A 17314-nucleotide genomic window follows, 5' to 3' on the forward strand; every position below is an offset into this window, starting at 1 on the left:
TTTGTATATTCAGTAGTCCTGTATGTAATGTCTCTGTCTGAACACTTTGATTGCCTTGACAACGGGCAGTTGGAAAGATTATCTGTAATCACCAGGCATTGTTCTCTGACTATATATGCGGTAACCTTCATGGAATCCCACACTTCACCTGACGAAGGAGAAAGCCTCCAAAAGCTTGTGATTTTCAAATAAAACTGTTGGACTATAACCTGGTGTTGTAAGATTCCTTACACTTGTCCACCCCAGTCCATCACCGGCATCTCCACATCACAACTATAGTAAGACTTCCATTCTCTTGTACGCCAATCCCTTGCAATAAAGGCCAACATTCCATTTGCTTTCCTAATTGCCTGCTGTACCTGCATACTAACTTTTTGTGTTTCTTGTACGAGGACACCCATGTTTCTCTGAACTAGTTTCTCACCATTTAAAAAAATATATTGTTTTTCTATTCTTCCTACCAAAGTGAATAACCTCACATTTCCCCACATTATACTCCATCTGCCACCTTCTTTCCCACTCACTTAACATGTCTATATCCCTTTGCAGACTCTGTCCTCCTCACAGCTTACTTTCCCACCTCGCTTTGTATCGTCAGCAAACATGGATACATTACAGTCGGTCCCTTCATCTAAGTTATTAATATAGATTGTAAATAGCTGAGACAAGAGCACTGATCCTTGCGGCACCCCACTAGTTACAGCCTGCCAACCTGATAATGACCTGTTTATCCCTACTCTGTTTTCTGTCCTTTAACCAAACCTCTATCCATGCTAAAATATTACCCTCCAACCCCATGAGTCCTTACCTTGTCCTAAAGGAAAGGTGTCAAAGTTGCATATTATAGGAGCGCTTGAAGAAAAGCCTAACAAAATGTGACCTTTGTGCAAATAACTTAATAAGCAGGGATCGTTTAACATTTTATACCCTAAAATGTGTTTTTTAATAAAATGCATTTCAGGATGTTGACCCTCATTAAATAATTCAGGTGTTTTTTTTAAGTTATTAGCAAATTCTTGCCTCTGCACAAAAAGTCATTCCTTGATACCTCTTTAATTTTCCCATTTACATTTTTATGTCCATCATATCTATACTGTCTGTGTAAAATAAGTAGTATGCCAGAAACATTACAGTAAAATTTACATTCAGTACTGCATATTGGAAAGGTTTGAAATGTTACTTTTTCAAAAAATGATTGGAACAGCACAATAGAAATCAACTAGGACAATAGTGTGCCAGCTATCCCGTTCAATAAAATTTCCTAGTTCTCAGCAATAACAGGAAGTGTTTTTTTGTTAAGATGTAGCACCATATAAGCAGTCCTAGTGGCCTATATCAGTCCAAGTGCAATGGGATCCTGCCACAGTACAGCAGTATATTGTATATGAAGTTAGCAAGATTGGTGTCTTTGGGTGCTTATCAGAGTGTTGTAAGTATTCTAAGTATTTCATTGCAAAAAGCATGTACTTCCTCTTCAACATGTGGCACAGAGGAAAAAATGGAGGGGGGTGGCGGGAAAGAAGAGGCAAAACAATGATCCCTGAAGACTGTTCATCCTCATAGTATTTATGCTCGTAGGGAGAGCTGATAAACCAGATAACTCTATATTGGTTAATTTAACTCTTGGAATCTATAATTTGAGATAAAACCAGTGAGCAATTAAAAATACTGGAATTAATCAAGAACTGCCAGCATGGATTTGTTAAAAGGCAAGGATTAGTTGGCAAATTTAATGGAATTTTTTTTTGAAGAACTGTCCAATTGGGTAAAGGAAATGCAGTGTGTATAGATTTTCAGAAAACATTCGATAACTATATGCCTGAATTTTTGTAACAATTTAAGACGAAATGTAGTATGGATAGAAAAGAAAAGAGAGTTAGGGTAAATGGATGTTGCTCAGATTGGACAAGAGTTGGAAGTGGTGTACTCTAGGGGCCAGTGCGGGGTTTTATTTATAGGTCATTGAATACAAAGGAAAGGATGTGATGATGATGTACAAGACATTGGTTGTGCCACAGTTGGAGTACAATGCCATTTTGGGTACCTCATTATAGAGAATTTGTTAGAGCCATATAAAAGTTACAATGTAAATTTACTAGGATAACACTAGGGATGGGGGTTTATAGTAGTGATGTACTTGAAAAAATTAGTGGAAATACTAAACAGGTCGAGGGGTCGTTGTCCTGAAACATTAACCCCACCGTCCTTTCTCCACAGATGTTGCCTGACCAGCTGAGTGTTTCCAGCATTTTCTACTTTTTAATTTCAGATTTCCAGCATCTGCTGTATTTTGCTTTTTGGAAAAACTAGTACTGTATTTACTAGAGCAGGAAAGGATAAGGGGGAATCTAAAATAAATGTTCAAAGTTTTAAAAAGTTTGAGTGGGTAAACAGTGTTTTTCACTGGCCAATAAAGCAGTAACCACGGGCATTAAATTTAGGCAAAGCAAAAGGGGAAATGTTCGAATTTCTTTTCAAGCAAATGGATTTTAGAATATGGGTTGCATTAGTGCAAATGGCTATTGAATCTGAATCAATCAATGCATTTAAGAGGGAATTGGATGAACACTTGAAGAGAAAAAATTGGAAGATTACAGATGAAAAAGCATGAAAATATATTTAGATGGCTCAAGTATGGAGCCAGCATTGACACAGGCACGATGGGCTGAATCTCTGTCTCCTGTGCTGAGATTTCTGTGATCCCCATATCTACCCTTTAACTGGACAACTGACTGATCAGTGTCTGTCGATTTTTCTCTGAAATCTGCCTCCCCACTGATCTTAAAATAAAAATGCTGTATTGTTACCTGCCCTTCAGGGACTTAAATGTTTCAGAGAAACTGAACAACAGTGTAAATCCAAGAATGGTTTCATCTGCAGCAAATCCAGCACCTGTCCTTGTAGGCATCTAGTTCCTAACCACTCAATATGTGGTTTAGAGACTAATGGCACGTTTTAAAGTAATTCAACCTATACTTCATTCCTAGAGTAGGAATCGGGGTCACCATTACCTAAGGGCTTTGGACTGGTGACAATATGTTTGTAGTGACTCAAATAGGGCCCTTTTTGGGAGCATCAATTAAAACTTGCTTCCTGTTAGTCACTAATGTGCTCTCCATTATTCCAGGGAGCTAATATCAGCTGACCACTTTTCTCTCTTTCCCCTTCCCCACCGAAGATTGTCACCTCAAGCAAAACGTACTCTGCAAGTTTGAATATAATGGTTGCAATCCTTGCCCCATCTGTCATATTGGTGATAGTTGTGTCCCTGACGAATGCAGACAAGGATGAAACGCAGGAGTGCCTGACATTAGTGGTTGTGAGCACATAAATGAAGAAGGACTTGGTTAGTGTTCTGTTTTGAAACCAAGCCGATCTGACGTTTGTGGTGTGAAAACCTCAGACCTTTTAAAAGATGCATAATTTCAGCATTTATTTTCTTTGTAGTTTTAAAAGAAAATACTTTCTCTTCTTTCCCCTTTTTAATCTTTAAAGAAGAAAGAAAGACATGCATTTATATAGCGTCTTTCACTACCTTAGCAAGTCCCAAAGCGCTTTACAGCCAATTAAGTAATAAGTGTCGTTGCTGGTGTAATGTAGGAAACGCAGCAGTCAATTTGCACACTGCAAGATCTCTCAAACAGCAATGTGATAGCCATAGTTTTAGTGATGTTAGTTGAGGGATAAATATCAGCTAGGGCACTGGGGAGAACTCCTCTGCTGCTCTTTGAAGTAGTGACATGGGATCTTTTATGCCCACCTGAGAGGGCAGAATAGGTCTCTGCTTAAGGCCTCATCCGAAAGACGGCACCTCTGATAGTGCAGCATTCCCTGACGGCACCTCCGATAGTGTAGCATTCCCTTAGTACTTCACTGGATTTTCAGCCTAGATTTTGTGCCTAGGTCTCTGGCGTGGGACTTGAACTCAGAGCCTTCTGACTCAGAGGCGAGAGTGCTACCACTGAGCGACAGCTAACAGCCCAACCAGATATTCTCTTTGCCCTTCTTTGAATTATTTCCACTGTATTATTTGCTAAATATAATTGCTAAAACTTGTACTTTAGTGATATTTATGGATGTGACTGAAACAGAACATTGTATATATAAGTTTTTTAAAATCTCTAACAAAAGGAAACTACTAATTTAAGCTTGATTCTGCCATTTGATTGAAGTCCCTTTCAGACCTTTTGATGTACACTAAATGATTGGAGATCATAGAACTCAAAACAAATGTTGATGTAAGCAGAGCTTCATTCTGCTTAATACAATAAAATGCCTAGCTTATCTTTTCCTGTGAAATCTTGAGCCATTATATTGTGAATTTAAAATTTACTTCAGTCAATCCTATCTCTATGGGAAGGTCATTGGGCAGAATTTTAACAGTGAAAAACGGGTGGGTTGGGGGCATTGAAAATCGCAACAATTTTAGACCCGCCTCTAACCGCCCATTTCCGGTTTTCACCGGGGCGGGCACCAACCTGCTCCCAAGAGGCAGGTTGATCACTAAGACCTTTCAAGGAGGCTGCAGGCCTCCATTTTGAAAGGTTTTGCGATTTCAACCCCTGGGGGCCGGGATTCTAAGGCCTTCTCCTTTACACCACACAAAAGAAGGCGAGAAGGCCCGAAAGTACAGGTAAGTGCCTTTTTGGCACAGATAGTGGGCCCGGAGGGGCAGGAATGCTTCCCCCAGACCCAACAAGCCTACCTGTCACGACCACCCCCACAAACAATCACTGACCCCTGATTCCTCCGATGACTGACTCTTCCTCCCTGCCCCGTGACTCTCATGCTCATTCATACATTTGAAGACTTACCTTTTCATGTCCTCTTCCTTGCTCTGCTCCTGTCTGACAGGCTGGCCTCAGTTGATCAGGCCGGCTAGTCGGATGGCAAACCGACAAAAAGACGTCCTTATTCAAAATCATAAGAACATCTGGGTTACTTCTGGGTTTCCTGTCTGCAATTCGACCCCCTCTGCCACCTTCCCGGCACCGGGTCAAAATCCTGGCCATTGTGTCTGTAGGCTGGGGAATGCAGTTGGGTTATCTAGATTGAAGCCCCAATAACCTTTTGAAATTTAGCTAATTTATTGCTTTGTGGAACAATGGATATATTTCTTGTAGCTTTCAAACAGATAGGGAATTGCTTCCGTTATTACTAAGTATGAGAGAATAAAAGCGCATTCATTCATGATCTCAATGGCTCAGCCATTGAAATAAGAAGTCTGATTCCGTATTTAAAATATTAGCAGTACCCGAGTGAAGAAGCTGCGAGTGTCATTAACTTGAAATATGAGCATCTCCCACCATTGTGATTTTGATCTGACTAGACTGAAAGTTCTCTGTCCAGAGGCCTATTGATGGGAATGTATTCTGCAAGTTAATCTCTTTCTGGTTTTGAGTCTGAACTCTCTGCAGAATGCAGGAACAATTGCCTTGCCCACTTACAAACCTTCAAACACAAAGTGTTGCAGTTTATTGGGCTGTGAGAATCAGGCTTTGAAGAAGATCGTTAAACAAAATCTTATGGACTGATTTCAGTCCTAGTTGTTTTATAAGTATTTATGCTGTCAGCACCTTGTCCTATATATTTGCTTTTGTACAATTCTAATTCCAGCAAATATATTTGACTTGTAGCTTTAGCTGAACATTACAGTTGAGTGTAATTCTGCCTGAGGGGTTAATACATAGTGAGCAATTAGTGTAAGGGCAAGATATGTTGGTATGAAGAGTAATTGTTAATCCTGTGCCATTCGTCTATTCATGGCACATATAGGATTTCTGTTCATGGGGAATGTGGACCGCTTTTGGAAACTGTAATTTATAGTGAACATAAAGATTGGGGAGGAAGCCAGAATTGTAACAAAGATGTTTTGAAATAGTGGATGAGGAGGGGGTGCACATTAGAGTAGAGTCCATGTAATTGTATAGTAAACGAACCAGTCAGAGAATCTGTTGATTTCAGGAACAGAATTTTTCAAGAGCCCACTCTACCAAAAGGGCCTCACATGCAATGGATTGCCTATCAGAAAATCGCAGATGCACTGTCTTGATTTTCCATCCATTGAAATCAGTGGACAGAAAATTGTGCGCAAATGTTACTTTCCGATTGCCCACGGTGCCCATGTGATGCCCTGTAGGTGGTGCAGGATATTGGGAAAATTCTGTCCCACATGTCGAATTTGAAGAATCTGTTCTACATTCATGCTTGATAATTTTTAGTTCATTGGCTTTATTTCATAAATTGGATTGTGATTTACTGTTATTAGGTCATTTATGCTGTAAGTTACTTCAGTTTTTATCATCAAACACAGTAATGCATGTTTTTATGTTCACTTTCCTCACCACATTCTTGCTTTTTTTTTGTTTCAGGCCAGTGTTTCCATATGGGGATGGGGAGGCCTTGGCATCGTTCTTTTTCTAGTCACTTTTGGACCTTTTGCTATATTTTACTTCGCATTTTATATCCTGTGCTTTGTGGTTGGGTGAGTATAACTTTATCTTTTTGCACATTATCCTTTACTATCTGATAGATTAATGATAGATAAGTATAAAATTAACATTATTTCTGGACAGTATTATCTACCATTATGAGTTATGAGGCTGTGCCCTTTTATCCATTAAAAATTAAATATCAAGGTACCACATTAGGTTTTCGGACATATATTCATTTTGAACTGGAAGTTGTTGTAGAAATTTCACTGTTAAAAAATTTAAAATCTGATTTGCTATTTTGCTGAGCTCTGTGCCTGTTTTTAAAGATGCTTTAATGTCTTTTTAAATCCTGTTCAGATGCTGAAAACGTTATAAAGTTGAATTATTTTTGTAAGAATACTGTTTGGCTGCACATATTTCAGCGATGGAAAGAACAGTAATCAATGTAGAATTTTTAAAAAAATTTGGTCCCAGCAATCACTCGCATCTGGTTTGTGCAAACCATGTGGCCTTTTAATGAAGTATTGATCACTTAGTTACCATTTAGTCTATTATCAATCTTGTGGTTATCAGGGACAAATCCCATTCCTTCCCATATCCATACCACTGTTTTCTCTCTTGCTTGTGAGTGTTGCAGAAGCTTCCAATTGTGCTAATACCCGTTGGTTAAATGGGTCTGGATCCAGTGTGACAGTGACAGGAAAATTATCCAGGCTAGAATAGAGATGATTTTTAAAATATTTTTGCACTGACTGACTAGTATACTAAATGTAAAAGCAACAATGCTGCAGTGTTTGATTTTTGAGGAAAGTACCAGAAAGAGTTACTTGCCACATTGGTGATGGGCCTTTTTATCTGTGGTTAAGTAATAGTATATTTTCATAAAGGTTTCATAGAAGAATTCTTGAGTCCTTGATCAGGGTATCCGTGGCTACTTCCTCATTTTACTATCGACATTCCCATCCCTTCTGCCAAGCCCATTACCTTTACCCTCTGCTACTGCGGGGGGAAAAAAAAGCTTTTCCCAAGATTCCTCACCAAATTCACTCAAGCTCGCAACACTCTCCCTCCTTCAGCCCTCAGCCTTTCACAACACATCTTTTGTTGTTCAGCTGCTCCCTTGCCTCTGCTTTTAACTCTCACTAAAATGTTCGCCATCTCCCACTCCTGCAGTTCCCCAGTACAGTTCTAATTTCTATTCCCTTAATTCTGTAGACCGCAAACTCGCATGTACCCGGTGCTTGACTGGCCTAGTCATTCGTGACCTTGAACAACTGCATTAAGCTCTACTGTGCCTCACTCTCTCCTCAGCCAAATTCTCCTGTTGTTCCAGAATGATTTTGGAGGGCCCGGACAATCTACAGCATCCTTTTTATTTTATCGTCAAACACCTTTCCTCTGCCCTCATCTGTAACATCATGGATTTCTTCATTTTTAAAACTGAAACATTTCATGCAGCTTCCTTTCTTGACCTGCCAATCGTCCCAATCCCGATTCCTTGTGATTTCTGACTCGTCGTCTCTTTGCCCATTTTTCCAAGAGGAGAATCATCTGCTCCTTAAATCCCCTCGCCATCCAAATCCTAACTAGTCAATTATCTTTCCTGGCCCACATTCTTGTCAACATTGTCAGTGGCTTTCATTGCTCAGGCATCGTGTCTTACCCCTTTCAAAGCACTGCCATCGCTCCCTTCAAACAGGTCACTCTTGACACATCTATTCTCCAATTATCATGCCATCTCCAAATTCTTCTCCAAGCTCATTTAGTGCTCATCTCCTCTTAAACTCCCTGTTCAAATTCCTTCATTGCGAATTCTCCCCTGCTCACAGCACCAGATCCACCCTGGCCAAAGCCACAAATAACCTTCTCTGTGACTGCGACCATTTTGTGTTATTGTTCCTTGTCCTCTTCAGCCTCTCTGCAGTATTCAACATGGTTGGCCATGCCATCCTCCTTCATCGTTGCTCCTCCTCTGTCCAGCTCCGTGAAACTGCCGTCGTATGATTCCACTCTCACCTGTCCCAATATAGCCAGTGAATCTTCACAGTTCTCTTTCTGCCACTGCACAGACATCTCTGAAGTTCCCCAATGATCTATTGGGGTACCCTCGTCTTATAATCCCGATCTACATGCTGACGTTATTTACAAGCATGGAATAAGCTTCCATACGTATGCTGTCCAGTTGTACTTGTCCATCACTTCTCTAAACCTTCTGTCCATCATAGTGGTGTCAGACTGCCTGACTGATCGTAAGTTGTGGACAAGTCAAAATTTTCTTCAGCTGAACATGGGCAAGTCCGAGGTCATGTTTTGTCCTGCACCAAAAATTATGTTCCCTTGGTGCTGATTCCATATCCCTCTTTGGCCACTCACTCAGGTGAAATCAAGTCATGTGAAACCTTAGTGTTCTGTTCGACCTGGAGGTGAGCTTCAAACCTCACATCATATCAGTCACCAAGACTGCTTACTTTCACCACAACATTGCCTACGTCCTTCTCATTTCACCCCATTACTGTTAAAATTCTGATCCACACTTTTGTTACCACTAGACTTGCTTTCTCCAATGCCCTCCTTAACTGTCTCCACCCCTTTCATATGTTCCAACTCACCCATCACCCCATTCCTTGCTGACCTGCACTGGCCTCCTGTCTCTAATGTATTGCATATCCAGGGAATGTGAGTTCAAATCCCACTCTGGCAGTGTGATCACAAAGTTGTCGGATTGTCGTAAAAACCCAACTGGCTCACTAATGTCCGTTTTAGGGATGAAAACCTGCCTTCCTAGCCCAGTCTGGTCTAAATGTGACTCCAATCCCACACTGACATGATTGACTCTTAACTGCCCTTTGAAGTGGCCTAGTAAGCCACTCAGCAGGGGTTACTTGGGATGGACAATAAATGCCGGTCTTGCAAGTTACGCCCACATCCCCAGAATGAATAAAGAATAACATCCTCATTGTCATCTTCACACCCCTCCTAACTTTGCCCCATCTACCTCTGTAATTTGTTCCGGCTATGTATCTCCTGTACCTATTGGTGCACTGACCCTGATTTTCTGAGCATCTCTTCACCCACCATTAGTGATGGGGCTCTCAGCTGCCTTGGCCCCAGTCCCTGGAACTCCCTCCCAAAACTCCTGTACCCCTCTCCTTTCCACCTTTTAAAAGCCTTTAACCTCTCCTGATTCTTACACTATGGCTTGGGACATTTTTCTATGTTAGAAGGTGCTATATAAATGCAAATTGTGAAATGCTGTTGCAAATAGTGCTAAGTTGTTTGCAGTGCAAAATATAATTTATTTGGGGAGTTGATTTTTGCAAGTAGTCCAGTATAGACTGGCAGATGTGGCAGAAGCATGCCTGAATTCAAAATTTGGTATATCCCAATAAAAAATAAATATTGATAATCGCTTTATATTTTATTTGAATAGTAGCTGTAGTACAAATATGTACAAGTATTAAACTCATTTTTATTAAACAGGCATTGTTCAGGTGATCTAAAAAATGTACCAAAGTGAGTTAGCTGCTTTTCTAGTAGTATTGTATTTCAGTTCAAACACTGCATAGTTCTTCTAGCTTTTTAAAAAAAATTCACAAGGCGTCCTTTTTTCTTGCTCCTTCACGGAGTGATGTAATTATCATTTCTCTTACTAATGAAATTTTAAATAAACTGCAGGATATTTTAACTTTTTTGTCGAATAATACTCTTATAGAAGTTACAACATGGAAACAGGCCCTTCGGCCCAACATGTCCATGTCGCCCAGTTAGGTGATAGCTGATTCTTGGTGAACCTTTGTTGGCTGTGGCTACATTTGTATTCAAGAACATTTCTCAACTTTTCTTCATTCGGTATGTTTTATATGTTATATCATACCCGAGTAGGTACAGCACAGCCCATCGTGTCTGTGCCAGCTCTTTGAAAGAGCTCTATCCAATTAGTTTCATTCCCCAGCTCCTTTTCCATTGCCCTGTAAGTGTTTTCCCTTCAAGTATTTATCCAACTCCCTGTTAAAAGTTACTATTGAACCTGCTTCCACCACCCTTTTAGGCAGTGCATTCCAGATCGTTACAACTCGCTGCTTTAAAAAAAAATGTTTCCTCATGTGGCCACCTTAAATCTGTGTCATCTGGTTAACGTCATTTCTGCTACTAGAAAATGTTTCTCCTCATTTACTCTGTCAAAACCATTCATGATCTTGAAAACCTCCATCAAATCTCCCCTTAACCTTCTCTGTTCGAAGGAGAACAACCCCAGCTTCTCCAGTCTTTCCACATGACTGAAGTCCCTCTCCCTGGTACCATTCTGGTAAATCTCTTCTGCATCCTTTAATACCTTGACATCATTCCTAAAGAGTGATGCCTGGAATTGGACACAATACTTCAGCTGAGGCCTAACTAATGTTTTATAAAAGTTTAGCAAAACTTCCTTGCTTTTGTACTCTATACCTGGTAATATGTTTGGTATTAAAATTGAAGTCAATGGGAATCAGGGGAAAAACTCTCCAGTGGCTGGAGTCATACCTAGCACAAAGGAAGATGGTAGTGGTTGTTGGAGGCCAAGCATCTCAGCCCCAGGGCATTGCTGCAGGAGTTCCTCAGGGCAGTGTCCTAGGCCCAACCATCTTCAGCTGCTTCATCAATGACCTTCCCTCCATCATAAGGTCAGAAATGGGGATGTTCGCTGATGACTGCACAGTGTTCAGTTCCATTCGCAACCCCTCAAATAATGAAGCAGTCCGAGCCCGCATGCAGCAAGACCTGGACAACATCCAGGCTTGGGCTGATAAGTGGCAAGTAACATTCGCGCCAGATAAGTGCCAGGCAATGACCATCTCCAACAAGAGAGAGTCTAACCACCTCCCCTTGACATTCAACGGCATTACCATCGCCGAATCCCCCACCATCAACATCCTGGGGGTCACCATTGACCAGAAACTTAACTGGACCAGCCATATAAATACTGTGGCTGCGAGAGCAGGTCAGAGGCTGGGTATTCTGCGGCGAGTGACTCACCTCCTGACTCCCCAAAGCCTTTCCACCATCTACAAGGCACAAGTCAGGAGTGTGATGGAATACTCTCCACTTGCCTGGATCAGTGCAGCTCCAACAACACTCAAGAAGCTCAACACCATCCAAGATAAAGCAGCCCGCTTGATTGGCACCCCATCCACCACCCTAAACATTCACTCCCTTCACCACCGGCGCACTGTGGCTGCAGTGTGCACCATCCACAGGATGCACTGCAGCAACTCGCCAAGGCTTCTTCGACAGCACCTCCCAAACCCGCGACCTCTACCACCTAGAAGGACAAGGGCAGCAGGCGCATGGGAACAACACCACCTGCACGTTCCCCTCCAAGTCACACACCATCCCGACTTGGAAATATATTGCCGTTCCTTCATTGTCGCTGGGTCAAAATCCTGGAACTCCTTTCCTAACAGCACTGTGGGAGAACCGTCACCACACGGACTGCAGCGGTTCAAGAAGGCGGCTCACCACCACCTTCTCGAGGGCAATTAGGAATGGGCAATAAATGCCGGCCTTGCCAGCGATGCCCACATCCCGTGAACGAATAAAAAAAATAAAAAAATTAAATTTTATTTCTATGAAACTATGTTTTAGAATCATCTGTTTAATGGTGTAGGACGAATTGAATCAAAAAAGAAATAGATCAGGATTTATCATCTGTGTCTAGGATTTTATACGTGATGTCGTTTGGCTAGGGAATCATTCCAAGTAAAATGACTTGTGTAAAGAAACTTTCAACCAGTGGTCAATATGAGTATATAATACAATATTACAAGGATTTACTATTGGGCCTTGCAACACTTGGAAGACTTCAAGGACATGACCCAAAACTCAATGTACTACTAACAGCTACTTTGTTTAACTACATCTAACAGAACTACCATTTATAAGGTTCAGTGCCAATGATTACCGTAAAAGTTACAGAAAAACATTAGTTTAACCTGACACTAATAAGATTCAGTTTTCATGGTTAGAGTATGTACTTGTCAGAATTCAAAGTGCAAAATAGCACAAGCAGGTTAACTTTTCAACTTTGATTTTAATTACAGAAAACACACTCTCTTCAACACTTCAGCTAATATGCTACATGAAAAAGTTACGGTGGTTTTGACATTGCATTGATGCTGGCCTTATTGTTTTCCTGCTAGCCAGACAATGAGTCAATCTTCCAAAATTGTTCTTTACCTCAATCTTCCAAAAAAAATCAAAACTTTCAAAGAGCCACCTTCTGCTATATGTCCCTGTTTGGGCTGATAGTGACTGGGAATCTGCTTCTGGGGAATTATAGGCCAAACCTGTATCCCATCACTCATCCATGTGTTGGTGCAGTGAGTAAGGCGTTTCCACCGGATTGTAATTAGACGAGGTTTTTTGGCTTATCTGTTAATTTTATGAAAATACATCTAACTTCACCCTATACCTTTTCCCCCAGACTAGGATAATCATGGTAATTAAGCCTTTGCTGTTCTGGTTCCACTTAGTTAGGTAATTGTCTCTTAATATATTTAATTTGTATTTAAACAGCTTATAGTACATATTGCAGCATATGTTTATTTCACCTGCTGGAATTAAATATGCTGCAATAACAAGTTAGTTTTTGTTTAATTATTGTAAATTTCTGATTTTGTTTACATAATATGTTCTGTTTATGCTGACTTACTAATCATGATCATGAGGAATGATTTCCAAGGCTGATGTGTACTGTAAATCCTCAGCTTGGCTAAAATCACCAGGTGATGATATGGAATGTGGGCCATGATGAATTGTCAGCATGATTAGAGTCTAAAACTTTGGATACTTTTCCCTCCCTATTTTAAAACTATAAGAGCATATTCCACTGTAAGGGATGACCATCAAAGTTGTTTTTTAAAATTCATTTTCGGGATGTGGGTGTTGCTGGCATTTGTTGCCCATCACTAATTGCCCTTGAGAAGGTGGTGGGCTGCTGCTTTGAACCCCTGCAGTCCATTCTTCATAATGGTTTGCTACAACTGAGTGGCTTGCTTGGCCATTTCAGAGGGCAGTTAAGAGTCAACCATGTTGGTTTGGGTCCGGAGTCGCATGTAGGCCTGATCGGGTAAAATTAAAAGACGTTAATGAACCAGTTGGGTTTTTAAAAATTTAATCCAACAGTTTCATGGTTACTTTTACTGGTTATTTTGTTGGCTTTTTATTTTCAGATTTGTTTTTAAAACTAGATTCAAATTTTCAAACAGCCATGGTGGGATTTGAACTCAGGTTCTCTAGATTATTGGTCCAGGCTATTGAATTACTTGTCCAGTAACCTATACCACTATCCTATCAACCCCAGCATAATTTTATTTTGGCAATAAAAGTATGCCATTTGAGTTTTTCTATAAACATTATTTTCCCTTCCTGATTTAGAATATATAGAAAGATTTCCTTTTTGATCAGTTAAAATTGGAAAGGGGAAAATGTTTTATGGCTTCTCTATAATTTTGAAGGAGATTAGTTTAGCTGATTAGTGGAAGAAGTGACAAAGTTGAAATGATTGAAGGTTTAGTTTGGTATTTGCTTCTTTAATTGCATAAGGCACATAAGAGGATTAAAAACCTGCTTTAGTTACCAGGAAAGTTTATCTAGATAGTTTATTTAGATAATCAGTTTCTGAGAAACAAGTGTCTGAGGTGGGGCCAAGCGACTCAATTTAAATACAAACATTTGGTGTGATTTGCTCAAACTACTTTGATTGGCAGCTCCTTTTGAATTGGACACTCAACTCTTTAAATTCACAAAGCTTTAGTCACCACTTTTTAAAGGGAATTATCAGCTGATTTTTTTTGAATCACAGTCAGTATGGAGCCTTCAAAGAGAATCTGTCTCGAACTTCCAAAGAGAGCTAGATAACTTCCAAAATTGGTGAGAAAAGGAAAAAATAACCACTTGTGTATGGAAATTAGTGATCGCATAGTTAGCACAAATTGCAAATGTTTTTTTTCTATGAGGAGCTAACAAAGCTTAACTAGCTTTTTTTAAAAAATGTTTTGTTGCTAGTTTCTATTTTTTAAAATAAATGTACTTGGACGTTAAAATTTAAAATAAAGTCCTGTATATTTTGTTGTTCTGCCGTTTCCCGAAAACAAGGAGTAACCAGTAAAAGAATGAGATAGAAGCAGTAGCTGAGATAATCTTTTTTTTAAAAAAAAGTTGTTTGTTCATGTCTTGGGAACAATATGGAACTTTATTTAGTTGTCCGGGCAAGTTAAAATACTTGAGGACTTATGGGCTAAGGGTTCAAATATCATCATAATCTGAAACACCGAAGCCAAAAATATCTAAAGTTTTAAAGGATAAAACAACCCAATAACAAGAGATGACCATGGTTTGCTGGTTGACAGATGCTTAGCAGCCGAGGCGTGATGACGAAGGGTACATCTAGAGCAAACCGTTTTGGTTGGGGGGTATTTAAAAGGGAACTTCCAGGATTGGACATAAATGTTTATGCTTGGTACATGGAGTGGGGAGTTGGGGAGAGGAGGAAGAAAAGGAAAAGGAAAGAGGGTGTTGTGATTTTAGGAAGGGGGAATCGCAGCACCCTTACACTTATTGGAATGTCCTGCTACATTTTGAGGCTGGAGACAGGGAGGCTACATGCTACTTGGGTACCTGATATTAGTTGCTGGAAGTCACAGCAGATCAACAAGGTGAATAGTGTGTGTAAGTACCGGACACTTCATAAAAGTTGGTTTACAATGTCAAATCCTGCATTTCTACCTGATGTTATATTGATTTATTGTGTGCCCACGTGCTACTCTACTATGATGGTTCAGTATTGAGCTGGAGCCTGTTAGTTGTTGGCCTCAGCCTGCCTTTCATCCTCCCAGCACTGCCTGCTACCCTGAGCCACATCCAGGCCTCATGTGCAATCTTCGTTGGTAAATGGCAGTTCAGTTCTGAAAATGCTGTGAGCACTTCATGGTGGCGCAGTGTCTGGCTAAGTCCTGTTACTTGCTATTTGCTGGTCCTGGCCTGCTTGTCATCTTCCTGGTGCCTCCCGTAATTTTCCACCACCCCCAGGCCTGATCTGCAATCCTCACTTGTAAGCCAGAAGTTCAGTTATAAAAAATCTTGTATACAATAAGAGCTCATCTTATGCTTGCAGAACTGAACTGCCGGTTTACCAGTGAAGATCACAGATCAGGCCTGGGGGCAGTGCAGGATTGCAGGAGAGTATGACAGGCTAGATGTTAACATACTGGCTGATCTCCTGTAGCATTGTTTGTGGTGGGTTGTAAGCTTTATAAGGACAGGGGTGTTATGCTTTTACTATTACTTGAGACACTGACTGACTTTTCATCATTAGGGGCAGCCACGGGATCTGGAAAGAGGCCCAGGATCTAACAATCTGGGATGGAATCTCTGGGTCAAACAATATACTGTGGGGGGATGGAGGGGTTTCCTATGGTCTGCAAACATTAGGGCAAGATCTGGCATCTAGGAGCATTGGGGGAGAAGGTTTTGGGGCTGAGAGCATTCTGAGCAATCCTAGAATCAGTAAGGAGTGTCTTATAGCAAGGGAAGCTAGATAAGCACATGAGGGAGAAAGAAATAGAATGGTATGCTGATAGGGTTAGATGAAGTAGGGAGGGAGGAGGCTCGTGTGGAGCATAAACGCCGGCATAGACCAGTTGGGGCAAATGGCCTGTTTCTGTGCTGCAGACTTGATGTAACACATGAAGATATGTGCTGGTGACTAACTTCTATTCTGGCACGCCATGCCTGCCATCTTGCTGTGCGTTCTAAGCTTCAGAAAAGGTAAGAGCTAAAATTAAGTATGTGGGTAAAGGCACATATAATCAAGGTTATTTATGTCCAGATTTCATGGACAATTGGGGAATTCAATCCCCAGAACACATGCAAAAGTCACAGAATAATATGGTGTAGCAGATTTACAGATTCAGACAATGAGTTTCCTTTTGGGGTATGAGAGTTTGTTGATACTCCAACATGGCACAAATTAGTAAACAATTGTACCTTATAGTATGGTACAGATTATCAAGCAGTTTTATTTTAGCTAGCAAGCAGATATACAACCTAGCGCTTCTATCCTGGATCTGGCGTTGATCAGACCCAGGGTTCTTGGCTGTTCCTGGTGAGTGGTCCGGTAGCTGAAATGTCCTTCTACCCATAGCTATGCTGACCCTTTTATATCTTAGTTGCCAAGGGTATCATGAGTGTCCTTTTTGAGAGGCAGCTGCCTGTCTTGAGGTTAACAGTCGTCCTTGCAGAGTTCTCAGTTCTGCTAACATCTGTTATCTTGCTTCCTCGTTAGAAGACATCAGCTAATTTTGTGCTGGTCTGCAGTTCGTACGAGCTGGAACAATAGGTTGCGTTAGCCAGGTCAGAATGCAGCAGTCAGCAGCTCTTAGCCTGATTGTGTTTAGCTTGATGTATTTAGCCATGATCTTACATGTAGTAAAAATTCAATTTGACTTATTCAATCGCCAGATAATACATTGTATGTTACATGGCAAGGCACCTGTATTATAAAACAGCATATTCTGCAACTCATTATGAGCAATGTCATGGAAGATCTCATCTGAAAGATGCACTTCTGAATATTGTGCTGGACTGGAATGTTGGCCTAGGTTATCTACTTTGTCCAGGATTGAATCTACAATCGTGCGACAAGGAGGCGATGAGCCAATTGAGCCAGGCTGACAAAGAAGGGATTGTCTATTTGGTAATTGATTAAATGAAACAAAGGAATCAATAATAGATCTAATAGGACAGTTGGCACCAGTGGACCATCCCAGGGATCCTGTCCTGGACTATTTCCAATATTTATAAACTTACCTTGATTAATGTGTTAATACAATATCCAGGTTTGT

At 40.7% G+C, this 17314-nt stretch overlaps 1 protein-coding gene across 2 annotated transcripts in view; it reads left to right on the top strand.

The window, feature by feature from the left end:
• Window positions 1–17314, top strand: part of snx13 (sorting nexin 13) — a 163300-nt gene that overhangs the window by 41423 nt on the left and 104563 nt on the right. For both annotated transcript variants that reach the window (XM_068003768.1, XM_068003774.1), the window contains exon 2: window positions 6372–6484. In XM_068003768.1, coding sequence (XP_067859869.1) covers window positions 6372–6484 — 113 coding nt within the window. The remainder of the gene's footprint in view (window positions 1–6371; window positions 6485–17314) is intronic.

The sequence above is a fragment of the Heptranchias perlo genome, chromosome 2 (assembly GCF_035084215.1).
Source record: "Heptranchias perlo isolate sHepPer1 chromosome 2, sHepPer1.hap1, whole genome shotgun sequence".
Lineage (NCBI taxonomy): Eukaryota > Metazoa > Chordata > Chondrichthyes > Hexanchiformes > Hexanchidae > Heptranchias > Heptranchias perlo.